Raw genomic sequence first — 25,967 nt, forward strand, 5'->3', positions numbered from 1 at the left:
CAATCACCCAAGTTTAGAAAATACGCTAAGACAAAATGCTAACCATATGTTTCTTTATGAGTTCGTCTCTTTCATGCTCAGAAATTTCACCAATTTGCAAAATTGAACTGCGCAGTACATCTGCTCCACTTTCCTTCTCCAACTTCTGGCTGCAATGCAATGCCATGCAGACTGCAAAAATAGGCACAAAATGGTCTTTTGCTAGAACTGCCAAAGGTTTGCCAGCAATCTGGGCATGTTTCACAAATAGACCAAGAAGATAGAAGTGTCAACAAAAAGAATAGTAGCAAACGTAAGCTACAGTACTTCATATCACTAGCGGTTTCCCCAAGATATTTTTTCCACAATTGAGGTGAAGAAAAAATTTAGACGTAACACGTTCAATGGTATGTTAGATCCAAATGGTTCTTTGGCTGCCGAAGAAAAAAACACAAATACCATGCGAGTTGAAACAGAAAAGCTGAAGCATCTAACCATAGAAACCCAGTTGAGATCAGAGATGCCTCCACCTAAAATCAGTGCCGGAATAAGCCAAGGGCAGCAATATTGCATGAAGAAGCTTGGTTCTGATTCAACAACAAAAAGATCTCGTATCTGCAAATTACATAAGCTTTAGAATCTATCAACATGAAGCAAACGAGGTTCTACACGATACTAGCCATAAAACAAAGGCAAAGCCGAAGCCAAGCAATGTATGAACCAAAACCATGCAGTAAGGTGTCCCTCATAGAAGCTTGAGCCTGTTAGATATGTTCAAGCTCCCTTTACCCCATTATGTGCTTCTCTACGATAAAATGTACAAGGATGGCACAATAGGATATCCTACAAGAAGGATACGATGAATGGGGCGATATGAGACAAAAGGAGTGGTCGAAAAGTTTCAGAAGTTGAGCTGAAAATTTCGCATTAAAGAGCATTTAAGACGAACAATCTTCACAGTCAGTGAAGGAAATTATTAAGAGCGCATAGTGCAGGTAGTCATGTGGTCATATGAAAATAATGAAAATCATCTTAACTTGAATTCTGTTTAACGTAGGAGAAAGTAAATTCATTTTTGGAAGAAGATGTGAATCATGTGATTCTTCATGGTGGAAGGCTAAAGGATCCTATAGTCAAGTCATTACAACAATTGTGGTAGGGCCCAAATGAGCTGGACTGTAGAGGACAAATACAGGGGTGTGGGACTTTGAATCTCTTGTGGTGTGTAGGATGTTTAAATCTGATTGTTTCTCTCTTGAAAAATGGAGCCAATTGGGTTACTTCCAGTGTGGAAGTTTCGACAAGTTGACATGGAAAAATGAGATTACAGACCTTACTCAGGGTGATGTGAATTTTAGTGCCGAAGCTGTTTTAATCATGGAAGCTTGGGTGATCTCCAATTTATGGAAAAGCTCAGTAACCTAACGGAAACATAGTGTGGTTTGGTTTTGGGCATAACCTGGGAGCAGAATGCAAAAAATCTTCAACAGTGCATGGGTGTCTGGGGTTGTAGGGTTTTTACATTTTTTTTTTTTTTTTTTTGGGTTTGAAGTGAGGGCGCCAGTCAACAAGAAATGATGAGTACTTTTGAGATTTTTACAAAACCGAGTTGTGGGAGACAGAGAGTAGAAAAGCTGGCCATGACACCCTTTGCAACATCAATTGAAATTTTAAGATATACACAGCACAACACTATAATAGTTGACAGTTGACACATGTGTTGGATGCACTCAGATGCACTTCACCTATATAGACGTACTGCCAAAGCCGGTGCAGTTATTAGTGCTATTGAACCCGTATTAACATGTCAAATATGAGTGACATGGAATCATTTTTTGTGAAACCTCGGATTACTAAGAAAATGAAGCAAGGCCTCCAAGGTTCCAGGACTAGTTTATAAATCCTTATTTATCACATCCAAATCCTCTATATGCCCAATGCTTCAACAATGAATGAAGTTTGAGCGACAGCATGAGTACACTACATGAAACCTCCCTATAATCTCCAATCAAACACATAATCCCATTGGTGCAGCATTTCTTATGTGATGCTTAATTGAGTAGAATATTTGTTTTCTTGACTTAGTGAAAACTTTCAACTTTGAGAAGGATACAAATTACAAAAACTGTCCCATGGGTAAGTGAAGTACACAACAAGCTCTAATAACGGGGAACCATAAACACGATAGCGAAAAAAAAGCTACCTAGCTCCTTAGCAAACCACATCTTTGAATGCAACTAATGGTACCAGACTGTTGTCTTGCCCACATGGACATATTAGAGGTTAACTATCTAGAATTGAAGGCCTTACCTCAACAAGTGCAACTAAGCTTACACCGCAAGCTACCCAACAAAAAAGAATTGGTCTCATAAGTTGCTCCAAGTACTGCAAAAAATTCAGTACAGCCAGCATCAAATGCATTGAAAAAAGTGAGTTCATGGATTTCTACAAACATGTCACTGAAATTAGATGCAAATCTCTCAAAAAAGAATTGGTCTCATAATGATATGATCCGTTTCAATTATTCTTATCATAAAAACTGCTCGTAGAAATTGGCAGAACCATAACGACAAAGAAAGGTCAGCATTGCTCAATTAATTTGAGGAGACTAGTGGTAAAAGGAGCTAAACAATTCACCTTTGACCTACTCTTGTATTGGAGTCGTCTTGAAAGATTATTAAGTACAGCATATACCAGCTCCCTGAAGAAAATAGAACTCAGCAAAACAAACCAACTATTATAAGTGTGCAAGCATATGTATGAGCAAGAACATACCTCTGGCAAGGATCAATTGCAGCAATGACACATATCATGAAAATAGCCTGCACTTCACCAGGACGCCAAAGAAAACAATCATATCACTCCAGAGGACAGAAATAGGAACTATAAGTTCAACATGAGAATTGCATAGAATATAATCTTTTTATATAATTTACAAAGTTCCTTCATGAGGAGCATTGTAGACAACTTATTAAAGGCTGGAATGAATTGTTGGGGATGCTGAGCTTGCTCAACTGGATGTGTTCCAACCCAGCTTATGTGAGAAGGAACCAAAGATGAGAAGGCCTTTCCTAGGATATTATTATTTTTATTTCAAAAATAAAAGGCCTTTCTGGGATGGCCACCAAGTTTCATGATTTCATGATTTCTTCAAAAAACAACACCATAAGACATCACAACATCTGTTTCACACTCTTATTAACATGGAAGAGGTGTATGAGCATCAAGAGGTTGCAGAGAGGAGTACCCCTAGGTTCTCTAAACAAGAACCAACTAAAAAATTGAATGGGGATGCATGGGGTAGTCTTATTGATGAAGACAATATCCGACTTCGTGTTCCAAAAGCTACAACTCCACCAAAGGCTTTATGCTTCAGACTAAAATATTGACATTGCCAAATAGATTCTTCTCCAAAAATCAAGTCAGAACACTAAAGGGAATGGACACAATGTTTCAATGACTAGAATGATAATTTTAGGGGCGCTGAGTTTGTTCAGCTGGATGTGTTCAATCCCAGCTTATGTGAAAACGAACCAAAGATGAGAAAGGCCATTCTCTAATGGCCACTCAGTTTCGAGATTTCATGGTTTTTTCAAAAAAAACAACACCATAAGACATCACACTCTTATTAACATGGAAGAGGTGTATGAGCATCAGGCGGTTGCAGAGAGTAGAACCCCTATGTTCTCAAAAAAAGAACCAACTAAAAAATTGAATGGGGATGCATGGGTAGTCTTATTGATGATGACAATATCTGAGATCGTGTTTGAAAAGCTATAACATCACCAAAGGCTTTGTCTGTGTGCATGGGTGGGTGGGTGTGTTTGTTTGTGTGTGTGTGTGTGTGTGTGTGGGGGGGGGGGGGGGGGGGGTTGGTGTATTGTATCACAATACATGTACGATAAGTTCAAGTAAAGGCAGAGAAACACATTAGGAAAAACAAGATTGAATGCTTCAAGAAAGGGAATGCGGTAATAGTCTCTACGCGTCATCTTTTTTTTTTCCTTTTTTCCCTTGGCCAGCATAAAAGCATGGAAGAGTGTTGTGATGTAGCTCAATGGATGCCTATCACTTCTGGGCCAACCATGCAATACGATCGTAGCACCTTTCATGGTGTAAATATTATTTTGTTCCGTCAAGGAGGACATCAGCAAGGTTTTCGAGAAACAATCGCATTCTCTCTATAATAAAAAGATTTATGCACTCATAATCAATAGAATTATCATTGAGGTGTATGAAAGGGCATCTAAGTGTAATCTTTTTGCTAGAGTTCCCTTTATGAATTAACAGATGAATGGTTTGCAGTTTACAAGAATTACACTTGCACAAAAGACCCCATGTGTTTTGAATTGCTCCCTTTATGGGATAGATCAAATTGCACTTCGACAGGAACAGCAAGGTCAGTACGGTGAACAATACTGCCTCTAGGAGTGAGGCAAATTCACTAATAACAATCTCATGGTTGAAGAATGAGAGCATCCCTCCTTGGAGATTAAGAGGGATCTTCTGTGACATGAAATAGTGGCTAAGTATTTATTAGAAGATTTTTTCACTAATTTTTTTCAATGGTACCTTTTTCACTAACATTTATCACGAAGGAAATTCTAATGCTGATAAATTAGCAAAATATAGGGAATTTTGCATGGGATTAAGGGTGTGAGATGAAATGTTGAGCTTGTAGAGGTCGTGTCCCCTTCCTTTTGCCTCAATTTGTAAATGTTTTTTCTGCTTTTTCCGATGATTAAAAAAATAATTATTAGCAAAAAAAGGAAAGACAACAAGGATAATCTGGGGATGGAAAATAAAAACTTTCAAAGGTGACGCTGCCATGGTTTTAAATTTCCACCAGAGCCGACACGAAATGACCAAAATGTTTCGGTCCGAAACCGAAACAACTCAAATGCATAAATCAAAATCGTAAGTGTAATAGTGGTACACTAGGTTAGTCTGTATTACATAAGTATAATTTATATGAATTGCATGGAAAATGTGATGTGTGTATCATGTGTAACTATTTATATGAATTACATGTGAAATTTGGTACATACATAGATGCGAGACAGTGCATGTCACTAGGTGTTCGATGTTTTTAAATCATTATGGATGGTTGTTTTGCTTCTGTGATGGCTTCTAAGTGTGTATCGGTGCTTATTCAAGCATTTCCTAATGTTTAATATTTAAATTCAATCATTTGCATATTTTTTCGTATGTTTCCTTGATTTTTCTAGATCTCCACCGAAATTTCCAACCGAAATTAAAACGTCTCCATTCCTATGACGACCAAAAACAAAATTTAAAACGATGGATGTTGCATGGGGTAACCAAGATTATCACATGGGATAGTGACAGTTTCTGTAACTATTGGAGAACTTTTTAGAGAATGGGCACACAGCAGTAGTATAGCAGTGCATATCATCCCGAGATAGGTGGACGAGCCAAGGTGGTGTATTGTGGCCTAGAAAATATTCTTAGAAGCATCGCCAATGGCACTTCCTAATCTTGTGAAGTTGCCAATAGTGAGAAACACAAATGATGACTCAAAAAATATGGTAACACATATCAGATCGATCACTGAGCAGAAGCACAAAAAACTAGAACATCGCAATTCAAAGAAAGAGAACCATGCCAACAAGCAGAATAAACATCAGGAGTTTTTGGAAGGTAATCTCGAGATGGTCAATTTGGGTAAAGAAGTGTTTCCAGTGGGTACGTTCAACCAACATTTCAAGTTTTGGTTCCGGTATGCCTTTCAGTCGTGACGAGAAATGGAAACATATCGGTTTGGATGGAAATCTAGCAAAAACATGAAAACATAAGGAAACAAATACAAATGATGGACATTTAAGATGAAACTTCAGGATGTGCTAGAAAAAACACAAATACACCGGAAAACCATAACATAAGCAAAAAACCACACATAATGTATAACAACATTGAACAATTAATGGCATGCACTGTCGCGCGTGTCAGATAATTCAGTACATACTAGATTTCATATGCAATTCATATAAATATTTATACATAATACATAAACTACATTTCACAAGCAATTAATTAAAATAATTTTGTAGCACATACTGGTATAGTATACCACTAATACACTTACAGTTTTTGTTTCCACATGCAATTCGTTGGGGATGAAAACTAGAAACATTTCGGACGTTTCATGACGGCTTCGGTGAAAATCATGTGTAAAACAAGCTCAACAACAAGAAGGTCGAACTATAGGTTGTGTTGAAGAAGACTGGGTGGCTATGTGATTAACTTGTCACGGGACATGGAGACATCTAGCATCTCCAACAAGTCAGGATCTGTATAAGTATAATGGCGGGTAAATTTGTGCTATGGAGCAACTGAACACGAGGTTGCGAGTTTTCAGTGGGGATCAAAATAGAAACATTTTGGTCGTTTCATGACGGCTTCAGTGACAATTTAAAACCATGTGTACAAGGTCAACAAGAAGAAAGTTGGACTATTCGTTGTGTTGAAGAAGATTGGGTGGTTACATGATTAACTTGCCAGAGAACATGGAGACATCCAGCATCTCCAACATTTCAGGATTTGTACAAGTACCATGGCGAGTAAATTTGTGCCATGGAGCAACTGAACTTGGGGTTGGATTTTTCTCCAACCGGAGGATATTGATGCATGCATGAGCCATTGCCCACCAAAGGGACCACATGACACCTCAAGTAACCATAGTCATAGAGTCCCCCCCCAAAAAAAAAAATCCCTGGCAGTTAGGCTCCCAAGTGATTGTCTGGGCTTCCCATTGAAAAAAAAAATCTTACTATGTGTTCAGTTATTGGGATTTTGGATTCCCAAGCGATCCTGTGGGCTCCTTAAACATGGTTTCAACTTTTAATACTAAAGATGGCCTGCATAAGCCTTATCGATGTATGCTTTAACACATACGCATTGGGTTTAATTTTAAAATTAATTGATTTAATTATTATTGCCAGTTACTTATTTAAAGATGCTTTATATGTTTTTATTTTATTTTAATTTTCCCTAATGAATAGGTAACAGTTTTCGTGGTGGAGAGATTCTAGGGAAGAGTGGAGACATTTCCAACGTAAAAAACCCACTCTCTCTTAAAATAACATCTTCTTTATTAATCTCTCTCCAAAACGCAAATAAAATGAGGCCTTCTTCTTCTTGGCTCTCCTTACCAAGAAGACAACCGTATTTCCTTAGAAAAACCCCTGCATCATTCTTGATTTTTTACGCTTTATCATCTTTTATATTCTTCTATTATCTTTGTGATACGGGATGAACAGACTGGAATGAATGAGATAAGAAGAGAAGCACAGACTGGACTGACTCTAAATACTTCAATAACGGGTTCCCACCTGTACTATGAGCATAGGAATCACAACAGACAGGCTTAAAGAAGAATGAATGATAAATTGATTCCCTATCACCTGATTTAGAACCCAAGAATCAACCAACGATGATGAATGGGTACTTAAATGTAAAGGGCAATGACAATAAGAAAAAAAAAAACAGTAACAAATCATAGTTGCATGACGCAGGAATAGCAGTAGATTAGAGAGAGGGAGTGGGAGAAACGAAATGCCGAAATGGTGGTGCTAAAAAAATTCAAGTAGAAGAAATTCTGAAATAGGAGAAAAAATTAGGAAGAAGAGTGCACCTTATACTAGAAGATTCCTCTAATTCAGAGACAAATACGCACAATACATTTCAACAGAAGTGGAAAAAGAAAAAGAGAAGAAACAGAACACTAGTTGAGAAGTGCAACATTTCCAAGCCATAATTTGGATTGGAAATAAGCAATAACTGTTGAACAATTAAAGTTGGATAACGTGAGTCCTATGGACGACATGAAAATGCCAAAACAGTTTGAATACAGAGAAAGTGTGTTCATGAGTTACAATTAGGTCATAAATTCTACTAACAATTGGAGAAAAATATGCATTAAACATAACATGCTCTCTAGTTCAAGCAATGGGAGTTCAGGATTCCTGTTACCTATATTTCAACCTTTGCTTGTCATGGAAAGCGTATGGAGAGAGCTGTACCATATTTGGACAGAAATAAATCTTGCAAAATATACAAACAACGCATGCACAACAGAAGTTTGGAGCTGCAACTAAGGAAGTGAAAAATAAGGCCACCGCACAGCTAAACATGTATGAAGCATACTCCACAAAGAATGACAATAACATCATTCTCTAAATCCTACTACACAAATTTAGGATAATAAACAATAAGTTAATAGCAAAATCCTGTGAAATCAGTACATCAATGCCTGATAGTATTACTGTTGCCTACAACCATGGTTTTAAATTTTGGTTTCGATTTCGGTTTCGGACTCAGCCGAACCGAAATTTCGGCTGAAATTCAGTAAAAAGATACGAAATTTCATTTTTTTTGGCCGGAAATTTCAGCCAAAATTCGAGAAACAAATTTAAAAACAGCATTTTAACGAAATTTCGGCCAAAATTTCTGAAATTTCATGGTAAATTTCGGAAATTTTGGTTTCAGTCAAAATTTAAAACCATGCCTACAACAGAGTAGTAAAATTGTTTAATATAACAATGAAAATTTTATTAAGTTCATTACCCCAGCCTAGAAAAGTCACTGGAACAATTTCACCCAAGATTAACGTGCCAAACGTCAAACCCCATTTTCTATCTATAAAATGCAAGCTGGAAAAGTATGACTAACAAATTCCACGACTGTCAAATTGCTCAACTCAACAAAAGATTTCATAATTATTACCCCACCATGGACAAGTCATTCAAACAAATACACCAAAGCAAGTTAAACTACCTCTAACTCTACTTTTTCACTGTAGAATGCAAGATGTGCAAGAGTGACAATAGCAGTTTCCATTGAGGGACCAGACTGAGCACCAGCAGCTAAAACCTCTCCTGCTGTAACATGCTTTTGTTTTGAGGCCATCACAACTTTGACACTAAATTTGGAGCTGTCAAACCATAAAGAAACAGTAACCAGCAAACCAGGCTTCCATGTTAAGCAAAACAGAGACAATAATAAAAAACTAGATAACAGATATGAAAGTTCGAAAAATATAATGGAAACAACCATATCTACAGACAAAAACAACAATTAATATATAAACAAAATAAATTTCCAAAGTAAACAACATATAACACTGCAAACAATACCAAGTAGGTATCCATAACGACACAAGTGCACCATCAATAACCATACAATATTGGAAAGAGATATTTTGTGATTATATTGGAAATATATAAATTGCAATTTACAACTCTCCATGTGACGCAGGTGGAAAGTCGTTGAAGGTGCCACTTGGTGTGCAGAGGAATGAATCCAAGTAATCCAAATAGAAGAGGTGAACCCACAGCTTACGATAAACAATTATTTCAAAAGCATTTAAATATAATTTTCATTAATTAACATAGCTCTATTACAAAGGGGAAGCCCAGTCATATATATACATATATAGGGAAAATTGTTTCTGTGCTCGACCGCAGATAAGCTTATCTGTGCCTCAAGTGCAGAAACAGGGTGGGCCCACATTTTGGGGGGGATGCAAAGCTTTCATTTGATGGGCCGTATCATAGATAGGGTGTCCACAAAAAATCAGCTCCATTGGATCATCCTAACACTTCCGTTTGTCGAGGGGAAAATGGGCAGATTTGTGGACAAACAGTATCTGTCCATTTTTCCTCCACAAATGGAAACCCAAAGATGATCCAGTGGAGCTGAATTTTTGTGGACACCCTATCTATGATAGGGACCATCAAATGAATGCTTTGGATCCCCCCCCAAGAATGTGGGCCCACCCCAGTTTTCTGCACTCAAGTGCAGATAAGCTATCATGTGTGTGTGTGTATATATATATATATAGGGAAATGATATATGTGCCAAGGTGTTTCGATAAACAAGCGCTCCACTTGTTTGTCGTGTAGTATTTAAAGGGATTTCAGAGGATATTACGGTTCTCAAAAAGCTCTTTAAACCCTTTAAATACTACAAGACAAACAAGTGGAGCGCATGTTTATTGAAACACTTGGAGTAGATATCATTTCCCTATATATAAATATATATATATATATATATATATATAAAGGAGGAAAGTGTTGGTGCGCTCGAGTGCCCAATCACATGGGTCCCACATTTTTTGTGGTGATCCAAACCATTCATTTGCAAGGCCCTATCATAGATAGGGTGTGTACCAAAAATCAGGTCCATTGAATCATCCTAACCCCTCCAAATGTGGAGGGCAAAAATGGGCAGATTTGTGGACAAACAGTGTCTGTCCATTTTGACCTCCACAAATGGATGGGTTAGGATGATCCTATGGAGATGATTTTTGGTAAACACCCCATCTATGTAAGGGCCTTTCAAATGAATGCTTTGGATCATCCTAACAAAGTGGGCCCACATGTGATTGGGCACTCGAGCACACCAACTCTCTCTCTCTCTCTCTCTCTCTCTCTCTCTCTCTCTCTCTCTCTCTCTCTCTCTCTCTCTCTCTCTCTCTCTCTATATATATATATATATATATATATTTGCAATCTATGCTCCATTGGCCGTGTGCCTGATGATTTTCAAGTTTAATAAATGGCTTTAAAAATACAAAATTTACAATAAATGTCTTGTATAAGTGCAGCAACAGAATTTCTTTGTTCTTTTTTGAAGAATAATGTGAATAGAAGCAAACTATTCGTCCAAAGCGACTCTCCTATGTAAACAATGATGCATCTTAGCAGAGATACTGAAAATGAAAATGCTCACCAAATATCCTGGAATAGCTCCTGATGACCATCCCACGTGAGGAAAAGCACACCAACCCGTTTTGCCAAGAAGAGCCTCACTCTATATTCAGTATCTTGAAGCATAGCAATCAATCTTTCAATTATAGCCTGTTTGGAAGTACAGTGCAGCATCCGATCAAAATGCATATTGCAAGCACAGTAAACAACAATTTCCCAAAGTTTTGGGAGATCGATCGGGAAAAAACAGACTCATAATCTTTCCAGCCCATCCTAAACATGATTAATGCATCCACATAAATACAAAAAATGGAAATCTAGAAAGAATCATACCAAATGTGGATGAGATACACAAGGTGGGTGTTTATTATAGAATGGATCAAAAAAAAATAGGAACCCCACCAACATGTTTGCAAGTGTCAAATGGCAGGGAATGTTGTATGTGTTCTTATGAGAATCACCTGAGCAATGCGAGGATCAAGTAGAACAAAATAGCAAATGCAGTCAATCAGCTTAACACGCGCAGACCAATCAAGAAGACCGACCTCTGCTGCTTTCATTAGCAACTCTCCAAGGGGTTCTAAGTTCTGTAAAACAAACACCAGACACAAATACGTTAAAGTGTAAGGTGGCCTCTGTTAACATCTTGACTACACAAACCGTTAAAGCATCAAATCAACAGCATATCTTTTTTAAGAGAAGAACAGCAGTTAAAAAGAGGAAATTTTAAGGTGATACAATAACATCACGAACATGACAATTCTCATTTGAAGAAAGGAATACAAAAACTAGCTGACAAAGTTTCAACAACCCATCTTATATCAACATGTAGAAATTGGTTGAAAAAATTCAAACCCTGATCTCTCACCTAGACTTCTCTAGCAACAAATTTCCAATCTCAACAGTGAAAAGTCCAGGGTATGGGTTTGTATCACAAACATCAGCATAGACAATTTCTCACATCAGAAAGTGGGTTCACATTGGTCAAAAGTTGAGAACAAACATAATCCATCGGTATTTGGGGAGATGGAATTAACAAACATTTTTCAGATTTTTTAAAAGTGTCTAAGCTTGGTTTTGAAGAATTTCTATTTGGGTTGGATTTCACACCCAAAACACCTATCGTATGATATGTTTGTTTAGGAAAGGAACGTTACAACAGATCTTTTTTGTTTCTGAATTGCCTGTGTTACAACAGATCTTAGGAGATTTATAATTCTCTGTTACTAGTTGATAGATTGGCAATATCTAATTTTGCTATGGTATTCCTCCCTGGTTCGCGACTCATAGTTGAGTTTCCCTTCATCATATGGAAGATTGGAAGATCAATGAAACAGTATTCTTTGCAGGATTTCTTTCTGTGCTGGTTTTTTATTTGTCTACGGTGTTTCTGAGCTTCGAACATCAAATATAAGATCGAATCTTCTAGACATTGATTTCTGAGCTCTGTCAGAGCAAAAGATGTTCAGAATCCTCCCCAGAATTGTCCTCTTTCTGTGATGATAGTGTTCAGAGCATTTAGACTCTGGTAACACAGTCGTCCTCCCTACAACATTTCTCTTTCAAGAAAAAGATCCATGCGTTCAAAAATAAGAGACCTGAGATTTTCGCGCAAACCATGACTTTCCTCTTCAGGTCTACACCTACATTGATTGTTCAGGTGGTGAAGTCGTTGCAATAGAATCGATGTAAGTGTAATATTGTTTGGTTTCATGAGATTTACGAAATTCAAAAAGATTTGGGACTAAAAGAACTAAAATAATTAATTTACAGCATGAGTAATTAATTAATCCCAAGATCTATCGCAAGCATGCCTAAATTTATGGTGACTTACAAATTATAAAACATATTTAGAGGAGTTTCAAAGCTTTGGAATCCAAAGGTTAGTAGGACTAAGACAGAGTATATGGAGTGCAACTTTAGTAATGTAAGGAGGCGGGACGAGGATGTAGTAAATAAAACTGGACTACTGTGACTGGACAGGAGGTACCTAAGAGGGATATCTTTCGCTATCTTGGTTCAATTCTAAATAAGGAAGGAGAGATAAAAGAGGATTTTAACCATAGAATAAGAGCAGGTTGGTTGAAGTAGAAGCTTGCCTCAAGAGTTCTGTGTGACCGTAAAATCCCTACTAAGTTGAAGGGAAAGTTTTATAAGACAGTTGTGAGACCAGCCATGCTGTACGGCTCAGAATGTTGGGCCACAAAGAAGCAGCATGTGCATAAAATGAGTGTAGCGGAGATGCAAATGCTTAGATGGATGTGCTGCCACACAAGGTTAGATAGAAATAAAAATGAAGACATTCGTAAAAAGGTCGGGGTGGCACCAATTTAGGAGAAGATGAGAGAGCACCGCTTAAGATGGTTTGGACATATCCAACGTAGGACTTTGGATGCTCCAGTGAGAAGAGGCAACTCGTGCCAAGTTGATGGAGAAAAAAGAGGTAGGACAAGACCGAAAACAACTTGGGTAGAAACAGTGAGGAAAGACTTGATAGCTAGGAACATAATAGAGAACATGACCTTGGATAGGAGAGAATGGAAGAAAATGATCCATGTAGATGAACCCAACTAGTGTCAGGATTAGACTTAGCCATTTCGAGTCAGGTAGATTCTTTCACCTTCATCATGAAAATTTTTCTAAATGATCCATTAGCAGACCCCAACTGGTTTGGGACAAAGGGTTAGTTGAGTTGAGTTGAGAATTTAGAGGAGTTTCCATGCTTTGGATCTATTGCTTATTCAAAATTTTGTCTATGGGAATCCAACTCATTTTGAAGTGCCCATAACTATATTTCATAACATCCTTGAAGTCTGTGAAATCGCAAAATACTGCTATAAGATAAACATTAAAGTTGGCCCTTTTAAAGGAATTACAGTATGTAAAAAAATATCAATATCTTAGTATTCAAGGGAAACTTATTTTCCTAATTGGCAAAATAATGTTTTTTGGAATTGGAGAGATCTTCCTGCATTGGCTAAAGGTATTGTGAGATGTGATTTCTTGGGAATCCCTAGCATTCATAGCAGGTACGATATTTTGCGTATTTGTTGGTTTTTTGTTTCTTGAGGTAATGAGGTATGTCCTCATTATGTACTTTTGTGACCCCTTGGGCATTCCATGTATTTGTAGCAAGTAGGTTTTTTGGAATAGTTTGTGGATTTGGAGGTGCTTGAAGTCGTGGTGTAATAACATACCCATATGGGGGTATTTCTATCATTGTACTTATAATCCTAGTCACACACATATATACATATCTTATGAGTGGGAGAGCCCTCTAACTCCCTCATCTCTTTTTCCTCTCGGTATCCTCTCTTATGTCTTTCTTTCTTTCATCCATGGAGACAACATGGTACCAGAAGAATAAAGCTAGTAAGCAATTAAGTGTCATTATGTCAGTGTTTCCTAATGCAGACCAGTATTTATGCTTGTTTAGGTAGCTGATTTCTTGAAGTTAGGTTGACAAAGAGTAGCATATTAAGATTTAGAATGCTCATCTTGGAGATTACTAACGTTTTAACTATGGTATTGGGCCTTTCATCAAAGTCCCTTACTGTAATTGATTAGTGTATTCATTCTTTGAATGATACAGAAAAGCTTTCTGTGCCTTTCTCCTGTATAAGAAATGATTACAATCCATGCAAAAACACTTCACGATCATGCAATTGACAGCTAAAATGCTTAAAATAGCTAGTAGAGCCTAGTGTTACTAAAGAATACTATGATCTATCAAGTCCAATGTTTTAACAATCGGAATCGAATCAAAAATTGTAACAGTGGTTGAATGATTGAATCATATCGGAGGCTGAATAGTACCGGATTTATGGTAAATCGTAAGATTCATTCTGATTTGTGTGTGTGTGTGTGTGTGTGTGTATTTAAAATTAAAATATATACAAATCATAAACAAATAAAAGAATAGTTAAATAGTCAATTATTCATTTTTCATCCAATCCATTAATTTAAATAGAAACTACCATGATTAGTAATTCATTATGATAATAGGAATTGTTTGCTAACAAACTTGTCACATACTGATCATCAATTTCTCATTAAAACCCATGCAAACTGTAGAAAAATCTTAAAATAATAAAAGACATAAGATCATATCAATTCTAAAAGTCTCAAACAACAAATGAAAAATATCAACTATAAATAAAAATTGGTAAGTTGTCGATGTTGTCTTCATTATAGTCATCTCGCCTCCCTCCTCAATGCAAGTAATGTCATCAAGCGCATGCATTGTGCTTAACAGGTTCAAAATGGTTTGATTTGGTCAAACCCCTCCTTCGTCTTATTCCTTCTCACAAAAGGTTTTTTAAAAGGCTTCTTCTAATGAACAAGGAAAATGGAATCTTTCGAAAGAAAGACATATTTTCTTTTATACAAAACTTAATTAGGTTGAATCACATGAATCATATAAATCATACAATTTATGATCAAAACGTAAGATTCAATAAAATATAGCAAGATTCATACAGATTAGGATTCAATCATGGGATTCAAATCGAAATCCATAAGATTTGATTGAATTGTAAGATTTGAATCGTAAATCGTAAGATTTTCAAAACAATGATCAACCCACCTAAAACATTCTATCCTCAACTTATCAGCTTCATATAAAGGACTCCACCCATAGTAAAGAATACTATGAATTATCAAGTCCACTGAAAACATTCCATCCTCAAATTTTCCGTTTCTTATATCCGCCCATACAATAACAACCATAGTATATGTAAAAGTTACCTCCTGTGAAACCATTTTGTTCGAAGACTGTTTAACTCTTTCATCTTTTCCAGAACAACCCGAGGGTAGTAATGACCCAAGCAAAGCATGGATAGCAGTCAGAATATTAACAGTATTGAGTTTAAGAGTCGCACCCGCTTCCATCATGGTATTCATTGAACTGACCTGCAAAAGAGGAAATAGAAAATAAAAATATAATCAAATGTAAAAAATACAAACACATTCAATCAGTCAATATGAAACCTAAAGGTAAGCTATTGCCCATGTGGCAAATAGAAATATTAGGAAGCACAAAAATTGCTTAATGAAGTTGTCCAAGAAGTCATTGTACCAAGTCCAAGAGATTTTTGGTAGACGAGCAAGGAAAATATTCACAGAGAATGTGAAGAATCTTATTGCAGACCTGCTTAAGAGAAAACAATTACCAAACATGTCATCGTTTTGGAGGCCAAAACAAGGTTCAAATTACACCTAAGAATTTTTCAAATGTCAACCCAGCACATTACAAGCATGTAGTACCTTATAATCATTTTCTTTTCCCATGAGATCAAACATGATTTCCCATGTAAAATCAGGTAATACCACGAAGAAACTTGAAATTGCAGAAATCATGTCCAGCTTCAATTGCACAAAAGAAAAAGAAACCCCTGAAATGCTCTTACCACTAACAGCTAAAATATCTGTATCCTTAGAATCATTATCCATGTCCAACTCCATATCAACAATCCTCACTTTACCATCATTTGGAGGACAAGAGTTGAGCGGGTATATAGGAGGAAAGAATTCCGGCATGCCTGTCTCGGATTCAATATTCCTTGTACACTTGGAAACCTCCTCAAATAGTTTAGCAAGAGCCAGTAAAAGCCTCTCGATAACTTTCATGATACTTCTTGAAAGGTCCTCATGAACAGCATTGTTATCTCTCCAGAAGCGGAAAAGTGGGGAGCAGGAAAAACTTCTAATACAAGAGAGGGCATTACCTGTTACATCAAGAATGGGAGCAGAACTCAAAGAACCATGAAGTCGGATTTCCTTTTCGTTTTCTCCAATGACAAAAACAGCATGTTCTAGCAATTCTAATATATGCTTGAGTGTTTTGGTGTGGAAGGTTGATTTTTCTTCTCGGAGCCTGCAGGAAAGTTAAGGCACACATGAAGACTGCTAATAAACCTACCGAAAAATACAAAAAGGTGGGAGGCAGCAAAGAATGCTGAAAGAGAATGTCTCGCAGATTTAGTTCAACGAGGATGATTAGAATAAGATATAAGTAAAAATTGGGGGAAATTAGAAAAAACATAAAAAAAAACTGTAAAATATCTAAGAAACAAATACATGATGCATAGAGGCATCAACAAAATCAGAAATTAATAAATTAAAGGGAATGACAGAAAACAAACAATCTTAAAAGCACACTAAGATACATCAATTAAAGTATTACACTATTATTGATTACCTCCCTTCTTTTCTTTTTTTTCTTTTTTTTCAAAATCTATACAACTCATTTCCTAAGCCATATTTAAAAGGGAAAAGATGTTTTATAGACATTTTATTGGAAATTTCCCACAGTGCAGTGCCACCACCTCCAAAGAAAATTAAGAAAATATAATAGAAGGAAGAAAATATTCAACAGACCAAAGAAAAGTCAAGATCTAACTTGTCCACCAACAGTGAATAACGATCGGCTCCAGGGTCTCCCAAAACTGGAAGCAGAAAAAACAATTTGTAGGGCATATCCTTCTTCTCAAAACTGATCCTAGTGACAATTTTCACGTACTGGCAGCAGAAAACAAAATTTGTAGGGCACATCCTTCTTCTCAAAACTGATCCTAGTGACAATTTTCATGTGCATTGCCAACCAGAAGAAAAGAGCACTTCAGGAAGAAGGGATAGGATCACAAATAGAAGGGACCACAGTAGAGTAAGAGATTCAACAGAAAAAACACCCGATTGATCAGAAGTCTAAATTCCCACATCCTTATAACTCCATGGAGAGAATACAAATCTTTGAGTTTAGCCGGGAGGTTCAAGAATTTCATTTTTTTCTTTTTCTTTTTCTTTTCTTTTTTTTGAAATGGAGGTTCAGCAATTCCTTGGAGGCTCACAAGAGGGAACCTCCCACAAAATGGGGGTCCTAACTATATGGAACTTGTCCCACCGATAAAATTACCAATCAAACTCTATGATTGCCAAGCATATTATAAGCATATATTGTGTGTGTGTGTAAGTCAGCAATTGCTATTTTTGCAAGAATAAAACAGAACTACCTTCCAATGCACGTAATCAGACTAATACAGTAATACATGAACAAAACCAATTTAACCAAACCGTTTAAAGTTTTCACATAACAATATGCACATCACCAACTACTAATGATAGCAACTTTCAAACATTGAGCAATCACAGCAAGTTTAGAATGAGTAAACAATAAAATTCACATCAAAGAGGAAGATGAGACGCTACCTTGTTAATATTGAACCATAGATGCAACTGGATAAGAGAGCACATAAAAAGAAAAGATCTGATAGAAGCATCTTATTAATCTCCTGGTTTGAAGTTACAATTTCAAGGAAGCGATCTTCCATTTCATGTATTAGAGGAAGCCTTATCTGTCGGGGAAGACGTAAACCATGTTGCCATGTAGATCGAAACACCTAAAAAGAACCATTAGACATCAAAAATATTATAAACTGAAGATGGCCAGATATAGAGAATGGAAAATAATTTTTTTATAATGATTTTTTTTTAAAAGCACCTCACTAGAAGATCTGAGATCAATTTCAGCTAAGACTTCCACCGAGCATTCAAAAAGTTCATGCACAAGTCCTTGGTCATGGTCCTCTGTCTGCAATTAGAATTGAAAATTAACTAATCAACCCTATTCCAATCAAATGGGTATGAGAACCCAAAACTAGGCATTGAAAAGAGCATATACTAAAAACTGTACCTTAATCCAGTCATCCATAGCTTCAGGAACATCCATATAAAAGTAAAGCACAGATGACTCCTTTGAACAAGGTGGAAAGGGAGCACAGCCAGCACAGAGAGAAAAAGTAGCTGCCGGTAAGAGTGTAACCATTCGTTCACTTAAAATTGAAGGATCCTGCATAAGAAGGCATCTCACTAACTGACATTTCCAGATAAAAGCAGAAGATACTAGGTTGCAAATGCAAGAGTCCAAAATTTTATACGAAAAAAATAATATTTAATACTGTCCACAGAAAGAAGTGCTAGCATCTATCATCTGGAATAAATCACACAAGTTCCTAAAATTTGAAAAATCCTGAAATAAATATTTTCCCAAATCCAATATCAAAGGTTACCATTCAAAAAAAAATATCAAGGTTTTGATCCCACATGTGTTACTTCCCATTGATTTCTAAAAAGTATCTTGAACCTTTGTCCAAGGGCAGGGGAATATAATGGTATCATCACCGTCTACAAAGATGCTTAAACAATAAACCAAATGAAAAGACGTATCAGTTGATTTTACAATACCAATTATTCCATAAGCAACAGCTCACCACAACCAATTTCAACTCTTCAATCCAGGTATCAATAAAGAAACACCAGTTGAAGTAACATCCCCAGTAAACTAAAAGAAAGATGTTTTTTATTCCAAAATACTCAAAACATTAGGAGAAACTTGCAGAGATACGCAGTTCTAGCTAACTGAATTATATTATACTAGTTGACAGTCATGAACAGTCATCATTTTTCTCTCTTTTTTTTCCTTCCATTATTTTATCATTGACAGTGAAAGGCACAAAAAATGGAGAACACCTTAGATAGATGTTTCATTCAATCCATTAATTGTGTATCAATACTTCTATATGGAGCAAAGCAAATGATCTACAATTTATCCTTCATTCATCATCACATGCAACCAGCATCTTGTGTCAATTTGTAGTTACTGAAAACTAGATATTGTCCTGCACATCAGACCTGTTTTAGTATGATTGTTTCCAACTGAGATTAAAAAGTAGGACAGAAATAAGGTGCTTTCACTAACAATATTTAATCAAGTAAAATGAAAATGGTGGCAATAAAGGAAGTACATAATTGGTTACAAACACAGAAAAAATTACATAGACGCATATAACGACAAGTCCTTAAACAAATTACGATATACCCCGACGTAGTGTGTTTATCTGGTTGAAACTCACTCCCCAACAAATGTGTGATGTTCAACCCACTAAAATGGGGGTGATGATGAACGTCTTGAAGGAAGATTCCGAGCTCCTTGGCTGTTTTCTTTTATTCCATTTTTGTTTGTTTGTTTGTTTGTTTGTTTGTTTGTTTGTCTGTGTGCGTGCATGTGTGTGTTGGTGGGTGGGGGGGGGATAGGGATATAAGTAAGTCCGTTCAGGCAGACCAAAACCTCACAACAACAAGACTCTCGCCTGTTACCTCCCCTTGACTAGAGGATGCTCTTTACCAATTAAACAAGTGATTTGCTCCTTAGCATTGTTTAACTCATAGTTAACAGAAACTTCATGGTTGGATGGGAAGCTCGCTTCCCCTGCAGCTAAGTTATTCTCGCTTCATATGAGTTTCCTCTTAATTAAGAGTATGCTTAATATTTATGTGATTATTTCTTCTTAAAAGAATATTTTCTCCTTTTGATAATGTTGAAGGAACGTTTTTTTTTTTTTTAAAAGAGTGCATTTAAAACTTGAAAACTCATCTCAAGTTTCAAATAAAAATTATGTGGATCTTTTTTCAAAAACTTAACATTAAATATATGTGAACAAAACATGTGAAACTATAAATTCATAAAACTCGTAATTCTAATTAGTCACGAAGTGTTCATTTCTACTTGTAATCCTTACCTATATTAACCATTTATCCCTAACTTACTACAATCATACTATTCTGATGTACTTCTTCATTTCCAATGATGGTTATTGCATGCTCACAATCCTACTCTTTCGATGTATTTGTTCATTTCCAATGAGGCTTATTGCATGCTTCATGTTGACTTCTATTGATGCATCCCACACATTTTTTTCTCTTTACTTTGTTAGAGCTTTTCTCTTCCTGCATTTTCTCTTTTCTAAACCCCTCGCTTCCTGCGTTTGTTTCCCACATCGCTTCTCGCACTCGCTTCCAACTCTGGTAACTATGGTTTAATTATATGTAGGGTACAACAAGAAGTTAATTTAAGACAATATGAAACCAACTCATACCAAAGCAACTTGCAATATTGGGTGACTTTTCAACATAACCTCACTCTGATACTTTACATCCAATTCAAGTCGACAATCTTTTTCAGGGTTACCCCCAAATACAGATCTTCAAGGTGATCCAGCATTTCCTTAGCAGCACGAGGGTAAGTACTCCCATAGAGATAGTTTAAAATCATTTAGCAACCACGTCATGATGATCCGATTATTTTTGTACCAATCAACATCTTTTTGTTTGTAATCAGTGTTGGATGGTGAGGAAAAGAAGCTCGATTCATCAATCTATTGCATATTCTCTACCCTCCAAGAATTAGCTAGGCAAAATGAGACACCCATAGCCAATTTCTCCAAATAAAATCTTGGTGAATAGTAGAGAGATTTGGGTTACAAATAGATCCAAATATGCAGGCAATGATTCGCTGAGTATAATGGAATCCAAGACCTCCTGCTATGCAAAGGATCCCACATAATGGTCCAAGGGAAAAAGTAAAAAACTAGAACATGAGTCGGAAACAAGGAAAAAACAACAAAAACAACACCAAATGCCACAAAATCCTATATAACTCGACAAAATCTAGTCTCAAGTACTCCGTCAAACAGACCAAACTCTAAGTGACTTGCTAAATGTAATAATTATCCCAATCAGCGTCAAAAGTTTCCTTCCAGGATAGTAGTTGAACCCCAATAAAACATGTCAACACATAGGCCATTTTATTATAATGTTTTTCACTCCACCCAAAGAATGCCAGTGAAACATATTGTAACACCAACTGCAAAGGTGGCGTTAAAAGCTTCACAAGTAATTAGCACATGTGAGACATCCCACTGCATTAATGTATGGTGTCAATGCACCCAAAAGGGTACCGATTATATACAGTACAAAGTGCTTATACAATAAAATAATATTAATAGATAAAGACCTTTCAGTTCACAGTTTCAATTTTCGCTGTATAACACTAAGTAACAATAACATTCTGCAATTTCAACCATTTAGATACTAGACTTGACCTTATATCTGATTTTAGTAACAGAAAATCTGATCCAGTGGTTAGAGAAGAAATGACAAACAGAAATAGCAATGTAAAATTATTTTGATAAAATGATCTATAACAAAATGATGGGCAAACAAACCTTCAAGTTAAGCAGTCCCAAGACTGCCCTTAATAGATTTTGTCGGAGATGTAAAACATCACGAATGTCCCCCTGCAAAAAAAAAAAAAAATGCTGAGTGGATAAAAGCATCAAACATTATTGCCTGAGATTATTATGGATATGCATGAACAATTCCATGCAGCACATTAAAAAAACACGGCAAAGCAGCAGAAAATAAATCATGTACGCAATAAAATAGCTTTATGTACACCTCATGTAGGTTGAGCAGTTGCCCTTCATAGAGGTGTTTCAGTTTCATAGACGTGTTTGACTTCTATTTTTTTGTATAAAAGATAATGTAAAGCTACCATTTGAGGTCAAAGAAACAGATTTTCACTCTATTTCCCACTTAGTGTTTTCCTTCTCTATTTCCCATTCTTTCTTTTTTTTGTTCCTCTTCTATTATATGTGAAGCATATGCTTATATCATATTTTACATGGTATCAGAGCAATGACTTTAAATTTCAACCGAAACCGGCACAAAATGACTGAAATAATTCTGTTTCCCCCGCACCGGAACCAATACCAAAATTGAAACACATACCGGAACCACAATCATAAGTGTATCAGTGGTACACTATATTAGTATGTGTTACATATTTATATTTATATGAACTGAATGTGAAATGTAAAATATATTATGCATACATTTGTATATGACTTATGCGTATTTCATATGACTTATTGGTAAAATGTAATGTGTTATATGAATTGCATGTGGTATGTATTTGTAATGATTGGGATTAACTTCTTCTTTCAAAACCCTAAGATTTACGCCATTGGATCAGTAGATCTATTTTCGAGGGTGGGGATCAACGATCCATCGTTCATCAACCCTTGATCTTAGTTTTTAATCACTCTCTTCCCTTTGATTTTGCTTTGATCCATAGATCTTAGAATCTATTGCTATTGAAAGTTATAACTAAATTCCTTATATGAGAGAAGAACATAAGTCTTGTTGTAAAAATAATTTCCGCAGAAAATATCACTTAAAACATGGAAAAGCAAAAATAAAATAAAAGTGATGGGAAGAAACCCATGTTTTCCCTTGTATGGGAAAACGGGCATATGGTGTGGGTCCACTTGGAAGTTATTTTGAGATCTCAAAAGATCTCCAAACCTTAATATAGTATCTTATAGTGTATAATATTAGTGTAGAAAGAAATAACTAAATCAAATATAGGAGATAAGTTTGAGAAGAGGAAAATTAGGATCTCTAATTTCTATTGGGGGAGAGAATCACGATTTTCCTTTTGGGAAGGATTGTGCGCACAACTCACTCCATGAGTTGTGCGCATCCCATTGGGCCCCACTTAACTAATTTAAAGATTCATGATCTCAATCAAAATTTACATCTTTTAAGGGATTTTCTAAAATAGGCAAAAGGTGGGGTGGCATAAGAAAATTAAGGATTTACATAAGGAATTAAACCAAAACCAAATATTAGATGGAGTCCAAGTTTTCAATAAAAAAAGGGGGCACATACAATCGTGGCCTCCCTTTCTCTCTCTCACACCCAATATTGAGAACGAGAGAGAGAGAGAGAGAGGCTCACGTTTAAAGAAAATAGAGAAAAAAAAAAAGAAGAAGAAGAAGAAGAAGGAGAAGACGAAGAACGAAAAATATTTGACCCTTCTTATACCCTAGATCCATCCAAGTAAGTACCCTAGCTTTTTTATCCTATGATAGATGCTCATGCTTTAGGCTATTTTTGTCGATCTAGGTATTGATGGATCCAATATAGTTTTCTTCAATTCCGCAAAATCCCTAGACACAAAAGGATTTTTGATATACAAACTTCTGGTTTGGATAAATTCTATGCATATCCCTGTATATTGAAATAATGTATTAATTCAGATTTTCCTCTCAAGCAGATTTTTCGCATACAAATAATTCTATTCATGCATATTTTCATTCAGAGACAGATTATGTGTATACCTAAATAAATTTATTTATTCAGGTTTCCATTCACAACAGATCATGAGCCTGTTAAACAATGTGTCTGTTCATGTTTTCATCACAAACAGATTTCGCACCTGATAAATAAGTGTATTCATTCTTATTTTATTCACAGCCAGATTATTTTCATACCTAAATAAAATTATTCATTCATGTTTTCATTCACAGACGAATCATATGCATGCTAAATATGTGTTGTTCATGTTTTCATCTCAGAGATTTCACACACGATAAACAAGTGTATTTATTCATATTCTAATCACGGACAGACTTGGCACAAGTCAAATAACTATATTTAATTAAGTTTTCATCACAAACAGATTTTGCACAGGATAAACAAGGGTATTATTCATATTTTCACCACAGACAGCAGACAGCATATTGTTCGCGCTTTAGATAAATGCATTTTAGTCATGCGAAAACCTTCACAGGCAAGGTAGTCACAATTGTGTTTTGACATATTTCACTTCACGACAAGACCTTTCACTTGAGAAATAAATGTATTTAAGCAGGTTCTTCAAAAAAAGGTCTATTCGCATACTTAATAAGCATTATTTGCATATTTTCCTTCATTACTCAGTATATTCGATTTGAGTTTATTATATCACTGCGCGGTTAACCTAGGCATGAAATCTATTTGACACCCCTAAAAGGACTATTTTATAGGAGTAAGGAAAATAATAAAAGGCTCCACAAAACAATCTTAAGATAAAATGGTAAGCTTATGAGAAACTCAGAATAATGGTATGTGTGTGGCCTTACTTCCAGGTTGATCACTCCCTATTCTTGTTGGGACTTTTCGGTTTCTATCTTCACTCAGAATTTGAAAAGGCAGGTGACAGCTACACCTTGCTTTGTAATGGTTCCCAATATAATTTGTCATATGCAATGTAGTTCTACGTATACAATTTTGTCTTAATGATACCTGCTTAGCTTATTTTAATTGCTTACTTGAAATGAAATGAAAAATAAATTGCTTCTAACCCTTATGCGAAAGAATGCAGGAAAAGAAGGCAAAGGTAATATACTTCAAAATCCCATTTGCATATCATACATGGGAGAGAGTGAAGGGAAAATTAAGGGTGTGGTGGTATCATCCGAGGACCTAAGGTCCAAAGGCCAACGCGAGAAGCGTGTACAGCCTTTCGTTGGCAAACCATCCAAGGGATAAAATCCCTGAAACGGCTCGGCATTAAATGCGAGACCGAAATCCGAGTCCATAACGCCACTACCTTTGAACAGGGGTAGTGGGTAGTGGGTAGTAGTGCGGCAAGGGCACCAGTAAAAAAACGAAAAGGTCAGAGAACTGACAGTAAAGTAAATGGGAAAAAACTGGATGTACCTGGGGAATGTGCTGTCTCATTTACATACTCGTTGCATACATAGTATAAACTTGCATCATTGTCATTCATTTTTTTTCTTTATATTGCCAGGGATAGTGTAATTCCTTTCCGGTCTATATTATTGTTTCTAGATATTGCTAAGGATTTGGATTATATTGCATTCACTTTTTATATTGTCTCTCTTACTCAGCTCGGTCTCTGGAGGACCCTGCTCTAACGTTTTCTCCACCACAGGAGTTGAGGCGTTAGATGGCAGAGCGTTTGCAAACGAAGAAACCGTGGGATAAGGGATTGTGTGACCGGCGAGTTCATGTCATGAATTATTGCGCTATAACGTCTTGCGTCATTTTCTGTTCTTATTCTTTTTCGGGTCTTTCTTTAGTTTGAACTTTAGTTGTTAAAACTTTACTTTTCATTTGAAGTATGATTATTGTAGGGACCTCTTATTATGGTAGACTTATTTAATTTGGAATAAGATTTTGGTTGTGGATGTTGGTTATCTTATTTATCCTCTTTAAAAAAAAATGCTTCTTTTGCTCGTAGCAACTCGACGGAATCGGGTCGTTATAGTATTGAATTATCAGACATGCATGAAAGTGCAAGTCACGAGGTGTTCTATGTTGTTAAATCATTATGGATGGTTCTATTGCTTACATGATAGTTTCTAAGGGTGTATTTGTGCTTATTCTGTCATTTCAAGAAATTTCATCTTAAAATTAAAACATTTGCCTATGTTTCCGTATGTACCCATGATTTTACAGTGTTTCCACAGACAATTTCCAACCGAAATCGAAACATTTTTGTTTCTGTGGCGATGGAAACCAAAACAGAAATTTAAAACCTTGATCAGAGCTAGTAATATCCAAATCAAAGAA

General features: G+C 36.1%; 1 protein-coding gene across 6 annotated transcripts in view; it reads right to left on the bottom strand.

The window, feature by feature from the left end:
• Positions 1–25,967, bottom strand: part of ATM (Serine/Threonine-kinase ATM-like protein) — a 128,280-nt gene that overhangs the window by 75,005 nt on the left and 27,308 nt on the right. For 5 of the 6 annotated variants that reach the window (XM_077388013.1, XM_077388014.1, XM_077388010.1 and 2 more), the window contains 15 exons: positions 21,770–21,841; positions 18,400–18,555; positions 18,208–18,297; positions 17,916–18,106; positions 15,975–16,584; positions 15,787–15,861; positions 15,456–15,620; positions 11,171–11,296; positions 10,732–10,859; positions 8,776–8,932; positions 2,755–2,801; positions 2,617–2,680; positions 2,290–2,364; positions 475–594; positions 44–229 (listed from right to left, as the gene is read on the bottom strand). In XM_077388013.1, coding sequence (XP_077244128.1) covers positions 44–229; positions 475–594; positions 2,290–2,364; positions 2,617–2,680; positions 2,755–2,801; positions 8,776–8,932; positions 10,732–10,859; positions 11,171–11,296; positions 15,456–15,620; positions 15,787–15,861; positions 15,975–16,584; positions 17,916–18,106; positions 18,208–18,297; positions 18,400–18,555; positions 21,770–21,841 — 2,262 coding nt within the window. The remainder of the gene's footprint in view (positions 1–43; positions 230–474; positions 595–2,289; positions 2,365–2,616; positions 2,681–2,754; positions 2,802–8,775; positions 8,933–10,731; positions 10,860–11,170; positions 11,297–15,455; positions 15,621–15,786; positions 15,862–15,974; positions 16,585–17,915; positions 18,107–18,207; positions 18,298–18,399; positions 18,556–21,769; positions 21,842–25,967) is intronic. The other variant, XM_077388011.1, reaches the window with a different exon arrangement.

The sequence above is a fragment of the Tasmannia lanceolata genome, unplaced genomic scaffold, assembly GCF_043159265.1.
Source record: "Tasmannia lanceolata isolate RefF3 unplaced genomic scaffold, GAP_Taslan_0.1 ptg000008l, whole genome shotgun sequence".
NCBI lineage: Eukaryota > Viridiplantae > Streptophyta > Magnoliopsida > Canellales > Winteraceae > Tasmannia > Tasmannia lanceolata.